This window comes from Sus scrofa, chromosome 2, assembly GCF_054392235.1.
Source record: "Sus scrofa isolate SSC_HxYL_T2T_F1_AM1 chromosome 2, Sscrofa_HxYL_maternal_Yorkshire_Landrace_v2.0, whole genome shotgun sequence".
Classification (NCBI taxonomy): domain Eukaryota; kingdom Metazoa; phylum Chordata; class Mammalia; order Artiodactyla; family Suidae; genus Sus; species Sus scrofa.
The window spans coordinates 52791405-52806504 of NC_139384.1; the positions used below are offsets into that span (position 1 = coordinate 52791405).

General features: G+C 41.9%; 1 protein-coding gene across 6 annotated transcripts in view; it reads left to right on the forward strand.

The window, feature by feature from the left end:
• The window catches only part of SBF2 (SET binding factor 2), a 451285-nt gene that overhangs the window by 429264 nt on the left and 6921 nt on the right, over positions 1-15100 (forward strand). For all 6 annotated transcript variants that reach the window (XM_005661131.4, XM_003122980.6, XM_085012070.1 and 3 more), the window contains 4 exons: positions 8258-8384; positions 11184-11311; positions 12475-12708; positions 13755-13859. In XM_005661131.4, the coding sequence (XP_005661188.2) occupies positions 8258-8384; positions 11184-11311; positions 12475-12708; positions 13755-13859 (594 nt within the window). The remainder of the gene's footprint in view (positions 1-8257; positions 8385-11183; positions 11312-12474; positions 12709-13754; positions 13860-15100) is intronic.

Genomic DNA, 15100 nt, shown 5'->3' on the forward strand with positions numbered 1-15100 from the left:
TTCCACTAAGACCAAGAACAAACCAAGGATGTCCACTTTCACCACTTTTATTCAACATCGTTTTGGACGTCCTAGCTGCAACAATCAGAGATGAAAAGGAAATAAAAGGAATCCAGGAATTTCCCATTGTGACTTAGCAGGTTAAGAACCGTACTAATATCCGTAAGAATATAGGTTTGATCCCTGGCCTCACTCAGTGAGTTAAGGATCTGGCATTGCCATGAGCTGTGGCTTGGGGCACAGATGTGGCTCAATCTGGTGTTGCTGTGGCTATGGTGTGGCTGGCAGCTGCAGCTCCAATTCAGCCCCTAGACCAGGAACTTCCATATGCCGCAGGTGTGGACCTAAATAAATAGTTTTTAAAAAGGAGTCCAAATTGGAAAAGAAGTAAAACTGTCACTTTTTGCAGATGACATGATAACTATACATAGAAAATCTTAAAAGTCTACCAGAAAAACTCTTAGAGCCCATCAACAAATTCAGTAAAGTTGTAGGATACAAAATTAATACAAAGAAATCTCTTGCATTCCTGTATGCAATGAAAATATCAGAGGGAGAAATTAAGGAAACAATCCCATTTACCATTGCACCAAAAACAGTAACATAGCCAGGAATAAACCTATCTAAAGAGGCAAAAGACCCCCCTGAAAACTACAAGACACTAATGAAGGAAATCAGAGATGACACAAACAGATGAAAAGATATACCATGCTTTTGAATTGGAAGAATCAATATTGTCAAAATGACTATACTACCCTAAGCAATCTATAGATTGAGTACAATCCCTATCAAATTACCAATGGCATTCTTCACAGAACTGGAACAAAAAAATTTTTAATTTGTATGGAAACACAAAACCTCAAATAACCAAAGCAGTCTTGAAAAGGAAAAATGGGACTGAAGGAAATCAGGCTCCCAGATTACAAAGCTACAGTCATCAAAACAGTATGGTACTGATGCCAAGACAGAAATGTAGATCAGTGGGACAGGATAGAAAGCCAAGAGATAAACCCATGCACTCGATGGTCAGTCTATGACAAAGTAGGCAAGAGTATACAATGAAGAAAAGGCAATATCTTCAATAAGTGGTGCTGAGAAAACTGGACAGCTACATGTAAGAGGATAAAATCAGAACATAATCTAACACCATAAACTCAAAATGGATTAAAGATCTAAACATAAGGCTGGATACTATAAACTCCTATAGGAAAACCTAGGCAGAACACTCTCTGACATAAATCACACCAATGTGATTGGACCCATCTTCTAGAGTAATGCAAATAAAAACAAAAATAAACAAATGGGTCGTATTTAAAGTTAAAAGCTTTTGAACAGCAAAGAAAATCATAAATAAAATGAAAAGACAACCCACAGAATGGGAGAAAATATTTGCAAATGAAGCACCTTACAAGGAATTGATCACAAATATATGAACATCTCATTCATCTTTATATTTTAAAAAAACCCAATCAAAAAATGGACAGAAGTCTAAATAGACATTTCTCTGAAGGATACAACCATAAAGCACATGAAAAGTTGTTTGACGAGAGTTCCTGTTGTGGCTCAGTGGATTATGAACCCAACTAGTATCCATGAGGCTATGGGTTCAATCCCTGGCCTTGCTCAGAGGGTTAAGGATCCCATGTTGCCACAAGCTGTGCGTAGATTGCAGGTGCGGCTTGGATCTGGTATTGCTGTGGCTGTGGCATGGACCAGCAGCTGCAGCTCCAATTCAACCCCTAGTTTCAATATAAGAAACTGTATTCAATATTGTATAATAAACCATATGGAAAAGAATATGAAAAAGAATATATATACATGTGTATATATATGTATACATTCTATATATGTTTGTATGCATTTAAAATGGCTGTTAAGAAAATGAAAAGAAATCACAGGGTGTAAGAAAACATTTGCAAATTATACATCTTCTATAGGACTCCTATGTAGAATATATAAAGAATTCTCAAAACTCAATATATAAGAAACAACCCCCCCCCAAAAAAAAGAGAGAGAGAGCTTGCATTGTGGTTCAGCAATAAAAAACCCGACTAGTATCCATGAGAATGTGGATTCAATCCCTAGCCTCGCTCAGTGGGTTGAGGATCTGGTGTTGCTGTGATCTGTGGTGTGGTTGCAGACATGGCTTGGATCTGGCATTGCTGTGGCTGTGGCATAGGCTGGCAGCTGTAGCTCCAATTCATCCCCTAACCTGGGAACTTCCATATGCTGTGGGTGTGGTCCTAAAAAGCAAAAAAAGAAACAACCAACCCATTTTTTTTTTAATGGGCAAGACATTTGTACTAACTTCACCAAAGATATACAGATGGAAAATAAACACATGAAAAGATACTTGACATTATTTTTCATTAGGAAATGCAAATTAAAGTCACAATGAGGAGTTCCCTGGTGGCCTCTTGGGTTATGGACCTGGTGTTGTCACTGCTGTGGCATGGGTTCAATCCCTGGCCTAGGAGCTTCTGCATGCCTCAAGCATGGCCAAAAAAAGAAAAAAAAAATCACAATGAGATACTACTACCTTCCTATTTTAATGGCTAAAATTTAAAAGCTGACTACCCCAAGTGTTGACAAGTGTTTCTAACACTGCCAATGGGAATATAAAAGTATACCACTCTTTGGGAAAACAGTTTGGCCATCTCTTAAAAAGTTAACCATGCCTACCATACCATGTGATTCAGCATTCCATTCCTAGGCAATTACACAAGAGAAATGAAGGTTTAATGCCCATACAAAGACTCATACATAACTGTTCACAGCAACATTATATGTAATAACCAAAAATCTAGAAGCAACTCAATGTCCATATACAGGTGAATGAGTAAATTGTGGTATATCCATATAATAGAATACTACTTAGATACAGAATGGAATTTACTATTGATAACCCAACAACATGGGTGCATCTCAAATAATTATGCTTAGTGATAGAAGGCACACACAAAAAAGTACATACATAGGATTCCATTTATATCAAGTTCTAGTAAATGCAAATTAATCTGTAGGTGATAAAAAGGCAAATCCGTGGTTTCTTAAAGGAGGAGGGTGCAGGAAGAACAAAAGGGGCACAAGGAAACCTTGGGGAGTTATTGATACTTTTGTCTTGATTGTGGTGATGGTTTTCACAGGTGTATAGAGATATCAAAACATCAAATTGTACACTTAAATATTTGCAGCTTATTGTATGTCAGTTGTACCTCATTTAAGTTGTTAAAACAAACGAAATCTTGTGACTCACAAACCTTTAAACTCTCACTCTGTCCCTTTAGAGGAAGTCTCTTTGGCCTGATCCCATTTCTTCTATTAAAACAGTACTTAACAGGAGAAGGAAGCATGTGGATTGTGCCTTGTGAGACCACTGTGGCAGGGTACAGCATAGCAGTCTAGGTGTCCCTTTAACAAGGAGAACAGAAGCCAATTAACTGAACAAACTGAGTCCCTGGGATGTGGGACTAAATGGAAAGAGTAAAATTTTTCTCTTTTACTGGAAATCTAAACACTGGATTTTGTCTTGTAAATACAATCAGGTCTTCATTTCTCATTATGGTAAAAAGACATTTCAGAAAATTCCCTGTTTCTTAATGTCAGATTCCAAATATGGTTATCTGGGTATTAATCAACCCAGCATTCAGGTTAATCTGATTTTTTTCCCATTGAAGAAATTTTCGTATGGTTGTTGCTTAAACTGTTGCTACAGAGTTTAAAAAAAAAAAAAATGTTCAGCATCTTCCCTTCAACTTCCAATAGGCCTGATAATTAACCCGTAGTATGGGGAGGTGGGGGGAAGCAGATTTTTTCAACCCCAAGCAGTCAACAACTGCAGACACACACACACACCTCCCACACTGGTGCCCCCAAGTACTCACGCCTTGATATTCTCTAAACACCAATCCCAATTCAAGCAGGGCAAGTGCCAGAGGTCTTGGAGAAGTGTCCAGCCTTTCTAACGTAATTGTAGAGTGTGTGGTTTGTGGTGAAGCCAGTCATTCAGTACAGTGGCTGTGAGAGCATTTTTCCACTTGTAGAAGAAGAGTTTTGTGTCTGCTCGTAGCATCTGATCTGCCTGATATGCCTCTTAAGTTCAGCTTAAGGTCATATTATTATTTCCATTCTACCTTACCTTAGAAGTGGGTCGTTACAAATTATACTCCGAAGCATATTAAATATCTGAAAAATCAAGGAAAGATACACATATGTATGAGGCAAGTGGTTTTTATGACCAGTCATTGAGAGGAATGTTTTGTTATTCTGGGGCTTTGTTTGACAAGTTTTTAGAGTTTTTAGAACTATTGTGGCTGGGTGAGTGGAAGTAGACCAGAACTCATCTTCCGCTGGAAACAGTGAGCCAGCGAGGGTCTGGGCTGTATATGCCAAGGTTTATTCCAAGAGCTGTTGAGGCAGAGTTGTCCTTGGAGCTCCGCCCTGCCCAAACACATTGCAGATTTTTCCTTCCTGAGACTCTCAGATGGGACAAAACCAAATTCCATCCTCCTGGACCCGTCTCCTTCTCTTGTCCCACCACCCACAATCTGAGTCACTCCCTCTCTGTTGTGTGCACACCCGACCCCCTGAGGTGGTGCTACTGATGCTGAACCAGAAACTCAGGCTAGAAAGTTTACATTCTAAAACCTTGGAATATGGCACACTGCCTGCCTATTCAGAGCCACATCCCAGTTGTCTCATGGAAGGCTTTCCTATCTTAGGGGGACCAGACACAACAGGAGGGGCAGTGGCCCAGACCAAGAAAACAGGTCCACAGTATGCCATCCCATTGCCTAAGAGCCAGATTTGGGGGTATTTTCTTTTTAAGGGCCATACCCATGGCACATGGGAGTTCCCAGGCTAGGAGTCTAATTAGAGCTGCAGCTGCCAGCCACAGCCACAGCAATGCGGGATCCGAGAGGCATCTCTGACCTACACCACAGCTCATGGCAATGCCAGGTCCCAACGGGAACTCACTCCCAAGAGTCAAAGTCCATTTTAATATGTCTCCCTAACACTCATTTTATTTTGTATTACTTAGGAGCTAAATTTTTAGTTTAATTAAAAAGCTAAAAAAAAACTATAGGGGGAAAAAAACAACCTTAAATCATCACAGAAAACTAGGTTTCTAACCAGGTGATAAACTTTGATAAAGATCAGTGATATCCAGATCATAACTTTAAATTCCCATTGATCAATGCAATCAGCGTATTACACACATGCCTGCTCTTTTTGGCTGATCAAACCTGGGTCTATATTGCCCAATTAAACCTGCAGAAGAGGACTTCCCATTGTGGCTCAGTGGAAATGAATCTGACTAGTATCCATGATAGAGGTTCAATCCCTGGCCTCGCTCAGTCCGTTAAGAATCCGGCATTGCCATGAGCTGTGGTGTAGGTCACAGACACGGCTCACATCTGGCGTTGCTGTGGCTGTGGCATAGGCCGGCAGCTGCAGCTCCAGTTCTACCCCTAGCCTGGGATCTCCCATATGCCATGGGTACAGCCCTAAAAAAATAAAAATTAACATGGAGAAGAAAGCTGGCTTTTAGACAGCCTGCCTGCCATGTTCATTTGAAACAGCTTTTAAGCAAATACAATTATGGTTGGAACTTATCTCAACCAAGCAGAATTCTCTAATTGGTCATGAGAGATTGAGCAATATAGAGGTGAGATTGCTGGGTGCACTTGGGAGCATCACAAGGTCATCAGCCTATCTTCTACCAACGTAAGATGGCTCCACAGAGTCTGCAGACAGCTTGCTTAAAGCACACAGTAGTTCAGTGACCGTCCCAGGCTCCCCACTCCCATGTCATTCCCTCTTCCTTACTCTTCTGTCCAGTGACCTCACTGATTTACTGATAAAAAGTTAAAGTTAAAAGGCTCCTCCCCCTTCCCTTGGCAGAAGAACATATCTTTCTTTTTATCTACTGTTCTCTCTCTCCTCATTTTTAAGGTCGTTGCCTGTATCTGGGCCCTCAGCCTCATTCATTCTTGTTTTTTCAAGGCCCTATTCTCACTTGTCAGGTCTTTGTCCACAGTTTCTTCTCTCTCTCTCTCTCTCTCTCTCTCTCTCTCTCTCTCTCTCTCTCTCTGGGCTCCTTCCGATTGCTCTCAGAGAGGCACACATTTCTTTTGTCCAAAAAAAGATCTCTTGCTGCCCACCCCCCAAACTACCACCTTCTCTTTTTATTCCTGTTACTGCCAAACTTTTTAAAGTATAACTTTTCTTGTTGTATTACACACCATCACACCACAAATGCTTGGAAAGCAAAAACCACAACTTAAAATAATTTGTATCTGTCAAGTATCTAACACAATATAAAGTAGTGAATGAAGCACAGACTGTGGAGCCTAACAAAAGCCAGGGTTCAAATTTGGGCTCACTAGTTACTGTGAATGACCCTGGGAAAATTACTTAATCTTGCTTATCTTCATTTCCTCATTTGTAAAAGGGGAGGGCACTAATAATCCTTATCTTCAAAGGATCTAAATAGACAATTTTCCAAAGATATACGAATGGTAATCAGGTACATGAAAAAGTGTTCAACATCACTCACAGTTAATCAGGAAAGTACAAATCAAAACCACTGTGAGATACCACTTCACATCTGTTAGAATGGCTGTTATCAAAGAGACAAGTTCCTGTCGTGGCGCAGCAGAAACGAATCCAACTAGGAACCATGAGGTTGCAAGTTCAATCCCTGGCCTTGCTCAGTGGGTTAAGGATCCGGCATTGCTGTGATCTGTGGTATAGGTCAAAGATGCGGCTTGGATCTGGCATTGCTGTGGCTGTGGTGTAGGCCAGCGGCTACAGCTCCAATTCAGTCCCTAGCCTGGGATCCTCCATATACCGCGGGGTACAGCCCTTTTAAAAAAAAAAAAAAAAAAAAAAAGACAAGAGGTAACAAATGTTGGTGAGGATGTGGAGAAAAGAGAACCCTTGTACACTGTTGGTGGGAGTGTAAAGTGGCGCAGCCTCTACAGAAAAGGTTATGGATGTTCCTCAAAAAACTAAAAATAGGACTGCCATATGACTCAGCAGTCCCACCTCTGGATAAGGGAATAAAATCATTATCTCAAACAGATATTTATACTCGATATTCACTGCAGCATTATTCACAATAGCCAAGATATAGAAACAACCTACGTGTCCATCTATAGATGAATGGAAGAAGAAAATGTTTTATACATATCTTTATATATACACACACATATATACATATGTATACACACACAATAGAATGTTATTCAGCCATGAGAAAAAAGGAAATTCTGCCATTTGCAACAATGCAGGTGGGCCCCGACGGCATTATGCCAAGTGAAATGAGTCAGAGAAAGATATATACTGAATGATCTCACTAATATTTAAATCTAAAAAAGCCTTACTCATAGAAATAGAATAGGATGATGGTTACCAGGGGCTGGGAAATAAAGGAATGAGAGATGTTGGTCTTCCAGATATGCGGAATAAGTTCTGGGGATCCAGTGTACAGTGTGGTGACTGTAGTTAACAATACTGTGTTATATACTTGAAAGTTGCTAAGAGAGTGTATCGTAAATGTTCTTTACCACCAAAAAAAAAAAAAAAAAAAAAAAAGGTAATGATATGAGGTTATGAAGGTGTTAACTAGCCCTACTGTGGTAATCAGTTCACAGTAGATATATGTTAAATCACCACGTTGTACACCTTAAACTTACACAGTATTATATGTCAGTTATATCTCAATAAAGCTGGGGAAAAAAAAGAATACCTATCTTGCTCTGTTATAGAGATTACATGAGATTTTGTTTATAAAAACCCCTGCCATGGAGTTCCCGTTGTGGCGCAGTGGTTAACGAATCCGACTAGGAACCATGAGGTTGCGGGTTCGGTCCCTGCCCTTGCTCGGTGGGTTAAGGATCCGGTGTTGCTGTGAGCTGTGGTGTGGGTCGCAGATGCGGCTCAGATCTCACATTGCTGTGGCTGTGGTGTAGGCCGGCAGCTACAGCTCCGATTAGACCCCTAGCCTGGGAACCTCCATATGCCACGGCAGCGGCCCAAGAAATGGCAAAAAGAGAAAAAAAAAAAAAAAAAACAACCCTACCATGGTGTTTGGTGAAAGGCTGGTTCCCTTCCCACTTCCACTCACTGTAGATATTGATGTGACTGAGTGACCAGATGGCCTCTTGGACATTTCAGGTCAGCGTTCACTGGCACGGCATCCATTTTTGTTCCATTTGATTCTTAACTTTTTTCTATACCTTGTGTGTTTCAGGTTCACAACCAGTATCCAACTGAGTTTGAATTCAATCTCTATTACTTAAAGTTCTTGGCTTTCCACTATGTGTCTAATCGCTTTAAAACATTTCTTCTGGATTCAGACTATGAAAGATTAGAGCACGGTACGTGTTTGCATGCCTTTGTTCCATCTTTTTTGTTAGTCTTACATGTTTTTACTTTGAAAAATCTAATAAAATAACCACCCTGAAGTGTGGCAAGACCATTTTAAGTTTTTCCTCTGACCTATGAAAGTAGAATGGACACCAGGGAGTGAGATTATGTGGTGTGTTAGTTCTTAGGGACTGTACGTGGTCATCATGTAGCACCTTTGAAAAGTTAAGTCTGGGGGAGTTCCCCTGTCGTGGCACAGTGGAAACAAATACGCTAGGAACTATGAGGTTGCAGGTTCGATCCCTGGCCTCTCTTACTGGGTTAAGGATCTGGTGTTGCTGTGAGCTGTGGTGTAGATTGCAGACGCAGCTTGGATCCTATGTTTCTGTGGCTGTGGTGTAGGCCAGCAACCGTAGCTCTGATTCCACCCCTAGCCTGGGAACTTCCATATGCCACGGATGCAGCCCTAAAAATCAAAAAAGAAAAAAGTTAAATCTGCTTACTATTTTAACATCCCCAGTACACCGGTAGGTCAGATGCTTGCCCCTGGAAGGAGTTGGCATAGAAGTTATAGCTATGGCTCTGGAGCAAACAGAACAAAGTCAAATTTCAACACTGCCAGTTACCAGCCAAGTATTTTGGACAGGTTAGGTACCTGTCTCCTCATCTTTAAAACAAGCACAGTGATAGCATCCACCCCGTTTGGGACCGTGATGATCACATTAGGAAGTATTTGCAAATTTCCTAGCACAGTTGCTAGCACATAGTAAGAACTCAGTAAGTGTTAGACATCACCATCATTGTTACCATTTTAATAACAGTAATAGTTGTAAAAAGGAGATTCTTTTTTTTATTTTTTATTTTATTTTTTTTGTCTTTTTGTCTTTTTGCCTTTTCTGGGCTGCACCAGAAGGATATGGAGGTCCCCAGGCTAGGGGTCTAATCGGAGCTGTAGCCACCAGCCTACACCAGAACCACAGCAATGTGGGATCCAAGCCACGTCTGCGACCTACACCACAGCTCACGGCAACGCCAGATCCTTAACCCACTGAGCAAGGCCAGGGATCGAACCCGTAACTTCATGGTTCCTAGTCAGATTCATTAACCACTGAGCTATGACAGAATCTCCAAGAGTAGATTCTTGAAAGTCAGTCAGCCCCTGTGAAAACACTCCTCAGGGGGATTTTACATTCTTTCATTTGCTGTTGTTATAGGAGGGGGAATACACATGAGTATTTTTGTTAAAAAGGCAAACAAATACTGAAAATCAGTATGTTACGAGTTCCCATCATGGCTAAGCAGAAATTAATCTTACAGTATCCATGAGGACACAGGTTCAATCCCTGGCCTTGCTCAGTGGGTTAAGGATCCAGTTTTGCTGCCAGCTGTGATGTAGGTCGCAGACATGGCTTGGATTTGGCATTGCTGTGCTGTGGTTCGACCCCTAGCCTGGGAACCTCCATGTACCACAGATGCAGCCCTAAAAAGACAAAAAGAAAAAAGAAAATCAGTATATTATGTTTAGTGTTTATTTTCGGTATGTTATATGTACCCGAATATTCATAAAGAGGACTCTCTTAGTGGCTGAAGATATTTACTGATGTTCTCAGTTTAAAATATGAAATCAGGAAATAGTGCTTTTCAGTGCAGGCTAATAAAATTACCTAGTATAGTTCATACTTTGGGTAAAGGAAACAGCACTGGTGAGACCATTTCCCTTCCTATTGATACTTCCAGACCTTTGTTGATTCATAAAATTATCATTCCACACATCATTAAGGACTCATGTGTTTTGGAAAGTAACAAGGAGAGCTGGTTACAACAGACATTGGAGTCACTTAAATGCCTTTAAATGACTGCTATCTGGGGCCTATCCTCAGAGATTCTGTTTTAATTGGCCTGAAATGAGACCTGGGCACTGGGATTTTTTTTTTAAGCCCTTGGGTTTTTTTTTAAAAGACTGACCAGGATAGAGAACTATAGCATTCTGTAGTCAAAAGGTAGAGAAGAAATGTTAATTAGTCTCAGGGCCCCTCATACTATGGAAATCTGTGCAGCCTTGGGCATGAGACATTCCTTTATAATAAATAAAATGTCCGCTGACTTTTGACTAAGCAAGAAAGCACCTTTCAAGAGAGGTACCCTTCTTGGCCTTTTAAACACCTCCTGCTTCACTCTCACACACCTTCCTCTCTATTAAAGCCAAAATGAGCTCATGTGAGTAACAGATTGAGCATTTGAAAGGTACAAATATAGTACCTGACGTGCCCCCCCATTCAACTTTTGTTTTTAACTCACCCAAAAATACAAACCACACCCTTCTGACATCCCAAGTCTCCATGACCATGATTTGCGGTATATAACTACTAAACAAAGAAAGCACTTTAAATGGCTTTATAATAAACAGCCAACAACTTAAAAAAGAAACATAAAATTATGTTTTTAACTGGATTTCATCAAATCAACTCTAAGTGCTTCCATTTTCTCTTGGAAAATGTGTAGAATGTCTTCTGGCCTGGACCTCTGTGAATCTACGTATAGATATAGGATGTCAATTGGAAGAGAGTCTTGGTGTACAGCCTAAATGCTTGGGGAAACTTCATCACATGTTTTCCTTCCTGGGATTTGTTTTCACATAGCTGTGAATTTCTTTCCTATCTTTAACATTGCAGTTATTTTTCTAGTGTTTCTGCATGTGCACTGCTGTTTCCAGAGCTGTAAGAAATATTCCATTTTTCATCTGCTACATGCATTGTACTTTTAAGACAAACTCTTGATTTGGCTTTTGTTGAATTTTTTTGGATTTACAGGAACTTTATTTGATGATAAAGGAGACAAGCATGCCAAAAAAGGAATTTGTATTTGGGAGTGTATTGATAGAATGCACAAGAGGAGTCCTGTTTTCTTTAATTATTTATATTCACCGGTGGAAATAGAGGTACAGAAAGAAAGCATTTATGTTTCATTTTTGGAGTATTGTGTGTTAAAAGTTTTCCTTACTTTGAATGCATATAAGCCGTTGAGCTTTTTATAAACATTTGACTAGGTTTCTTACCAGAAGCTATTTAAAATTTTGATACACTATGGGTTTAAGTTATGGTGGAATGGAGACTATTACCAAATTGTTGACCACAAAAATTAGAAGTTGGCCCCCAAAACATTGAAAGGATAGCTTCAGGAAAGTCAGAACAAGTCAACTTTTCCTGGGAAGACAGAACAAACAAAATTTGAAACCTCAGCAGGTCATCTAAGCTGCAAAATCTACAATACTTTAGAAAAGATTTCCCTAAATCCATTTAGACCAGAGTCTTGAAAGAAGCCCTATGGGAAACAGGGATGTTTGGAGCCAGCCCAAGAAAGTTAACGTTTCAGGGGCAGCCATGCTCTGCTTGCACATCTCCATGAAATAGACTTTTTAATGGAATGGACCCCCTTACTCCGAAGCAAGAAGGCCCAGCCTTGGGCCCCGTGCAGTAGGACCCCACTCTGGCCTTTCTCCAGATGCACCCTACTCATGAAGTGAGATTTATGAAAAACCAAGGTGCCCTCCTTCATCAAGACCCTGCTCTGGTGCTTAAATTCCCTTGTCCGGATTCAAGTTACTCACCAGGCCATTTCTCCAAGCCTGTTCCCCAAGCCAGTGAATGTATCCCTAAGCCAAAAGGGCTGATGAGGAGTAGCTGTTTGGCAGGGAGTGGACAGGAGTTTAGCTGCATGGACTGGAGTATATGCACGTGTTCATAAAAAACCGTCAGAATATTGGGCAGAGAAGCAGGGGGTTAGGCCAAGAATTGGGAGCTGGGACCAGCTTCCCCAGTGCCACCGCTTGCTGGTGTAGAATTCCAAAGAGTCCAAGAACTCTTAGTTGGAGCCTGGCTTTCTAGGTCACTGGGAAGTTATATTTGTCAAGGTAGGGGGATAGAATATATTTTATCTAACAGTTGATGTTGATCTATAACATTTAAATATATAGATGTATGGTATTTGTACCTCTGTTCATCCTTTCCCTGGGATCCTGCAATGTTAGGGGCCGGCCTGTCAGTAAGCTTGGGGTACTTTGGGGTCAAGATGAAACTATATTTCAGAATTCTCTTCAAACAGGCCCTGAAGCCCAATGTAAATGTTTCCAGCCTGAAGAAGTGGGATTACTACATCGAGGAGACCCTTTCCACGGGGCCTTCCTATGACTGGATGATGCTGACCCCCAAGCACATCCCCTCTGAGGACTCTGAACTGGCCGGAGGGCCAGGGCCCCAGAACCAAAGGAGAACAGTGTGGCCGTGCTATGATGACGTCAGCTGCGCTCAGCCCGATGCTCTCACCAGCCTTTTCAGTGTAAGTCAGCCAGGTACAGACTCACTCCTAGGGCCCCAGCGGACCAGGGAGGCCCAGGAGGCTCAGGAACCAGCCTTAGTTAAGACCTTCCAGGTCACAAATTCCTGGGCATGGCTCTCCTTACTCTAGGCCGGTGTTATAGCCAGCACTACAGGAGTATGAGGACACCAGATTTGCTCCCCGGCATCAGTGGGGGACCGGGCTCAGATACTGGAAAACTGAAAAAGTCAGTTTTCCAGCATGACGAGGAAGCATTCGAGCAATTGGAGTCTTTTGCAGCCTCCCAGCTGTTTTAGCTGGCCAAACCGCCTGAATTAGGCCTGGGGTATGGCTCCTGTGGGTGCCTCACTTCCTCTGGTCAGAATGTGGGTAGCTGATGGCCTGATGGGAATACTGCCAACCACCTTCTACAAGGAACATTCTGGAGTGAAGCCATCCTGGCAGTAGCCACCCTGATGAGAGCAGCAGCTCTGAGGAAAGTGTTTGAGTCCTGATATGGGCCAGACAGTTCCCAAAGAGTTCTCTGACCAGGAGGAGCGTGTTTCCGTGATAGCACCATCACAGAGGCCACTGCCCTGGTCTCCAGCTTCCCTGTCTGAAGGAAACTCCATCCCTTGGGCATTTCTTGGCTTATTCTTTTTACATCTGGTGTGAATCATCAGGGTTGAGGGGTTCCTCTGTCAAGGACAGGCTTCTCATCTACCTCAGCTATGAGGGTTTGGACACCAGCCCAGTGCCTGACCTTTTGCTGTGGCCATCAGGTTTCGTAGGGGCCAACCAAGGATGAAGGTGTTGGGTATACTTATTTCATCTGTTTAAGCCATCTGTACAAAAAGGCCTGGTCCCAGATCCTAATAAGTCATCTTTGTCACAGTGCATCCACCAGCTAGAACACCCACTATTCCTGGCTTGGGAGACCTCTGAGGCCGCGGGCTCACGCTGTCCTTAACTGCCCACTGGCCATGCAGAGGTAGAGGTGGCTCTGAGAAACATCTGGATTTCTATGAAATACTGATGTCAGAAAACTCCTTTTAATTACTTTGCAGGAAATTGAACGCTTGGAGCATAAATTGAACCAAACCCCTGAGAAGTGGCAGCAGCTGTGGGAAAGGGTAACCGTGGACCTTAAAGAAGAGCCCAGAGCAGACCGTGTAAGTTGGCTAGCCCTTCCAAGGGCTACTCCTGAGCTTCTTGAAGGTGCTAGGTGAGGTGGGGCCTCTGCCTCAGGTCACTGAGGAGGTTCAAGGCCAGAGGGAGAGTAGGAAGGGAGGAGTCATAACCTGGGGGTCCAGGGCAGAAAGTTCCAAATGATTGAGTACTTCCTGAGTGTCTCACTTTACCACAGTGACATAATACTTATGTTCCAGGGCCCCATATCCAGGGGAAATTACTGTGTTCTTTTCTATCTCAGCGCCTCTGTGGTTTCAGCTGATCTTCTTCCACATGAGGGAGGAGGGGAATGCCAAGACCTTGTTTGCTCCAGAGCCGTAGTCAGAGAAAATGAAATATTTTAAAACAGCAAAATATGCTGCTTTCTGTTGCTTATACCCCCTTTTTGTTTCTACAGTAAGAAACATTTATCATAAAAATATTTTAAAACCAAATGCTCTGTTTTCTGCTTCTCACACCCCCTCACTGTGGAGTATGCGGAGGGGCTGTGCTGGTGACCATACACACTTTAGCATCCTCTGAAACCCACAATGAGGGAGCGGTGTCCCTCCTGGTACGTGACAGGCCAGGCACAGAGATCGCACAACTAGTACTCGGGACAGCCACCAGTCGATCCCACATCAGACTGGCTCCAAAGGCAACAGAGGGAAGTTAGGACAAATGAGTGTTCTGAAGAGCCCTTTAGGGAAGAGGAAGTCAGCAGGGTCGGATGTCACAGAGGGGTCACAGGAGAATGGCGAGTAGAAGAAAGCCTCAGACGTGGTAAGAAGGGGTCCTCCGGGCACTGTCTCTTGCCCTCAAATGGCAATTCAGAAGCTGTTATCAGACAGACCACAGATGGGTGATATCTTACTGCTTTTTGCTTCGGGAGAATAAAATAGTTTAATTTTTTTTCTGATTATGAAAGTCAGGTATATATATTCTTTCAAATAAGACAATACACAGAATGTTATAAAATAGAAGATAAAGAGAGCTCCAAATTTTTTCCCTAGAAATAAACCACCACGCCATCAAACCTGTTTTATAATTCTAAACACACATGTAAAAGGGATTTACTATACATGCAGTTTTAAAACCTGCTTTCTTTTATACTTAATATGTAGTAGCATCATACTTGTTCTTCCATTTGTCACTGTATATAGGTCAGCGTTTTTAATGACTGTCTAGAATTCCATTGTATGGAAATACTTTTAAAAAACAGTCCCATAATGATAGACATTTA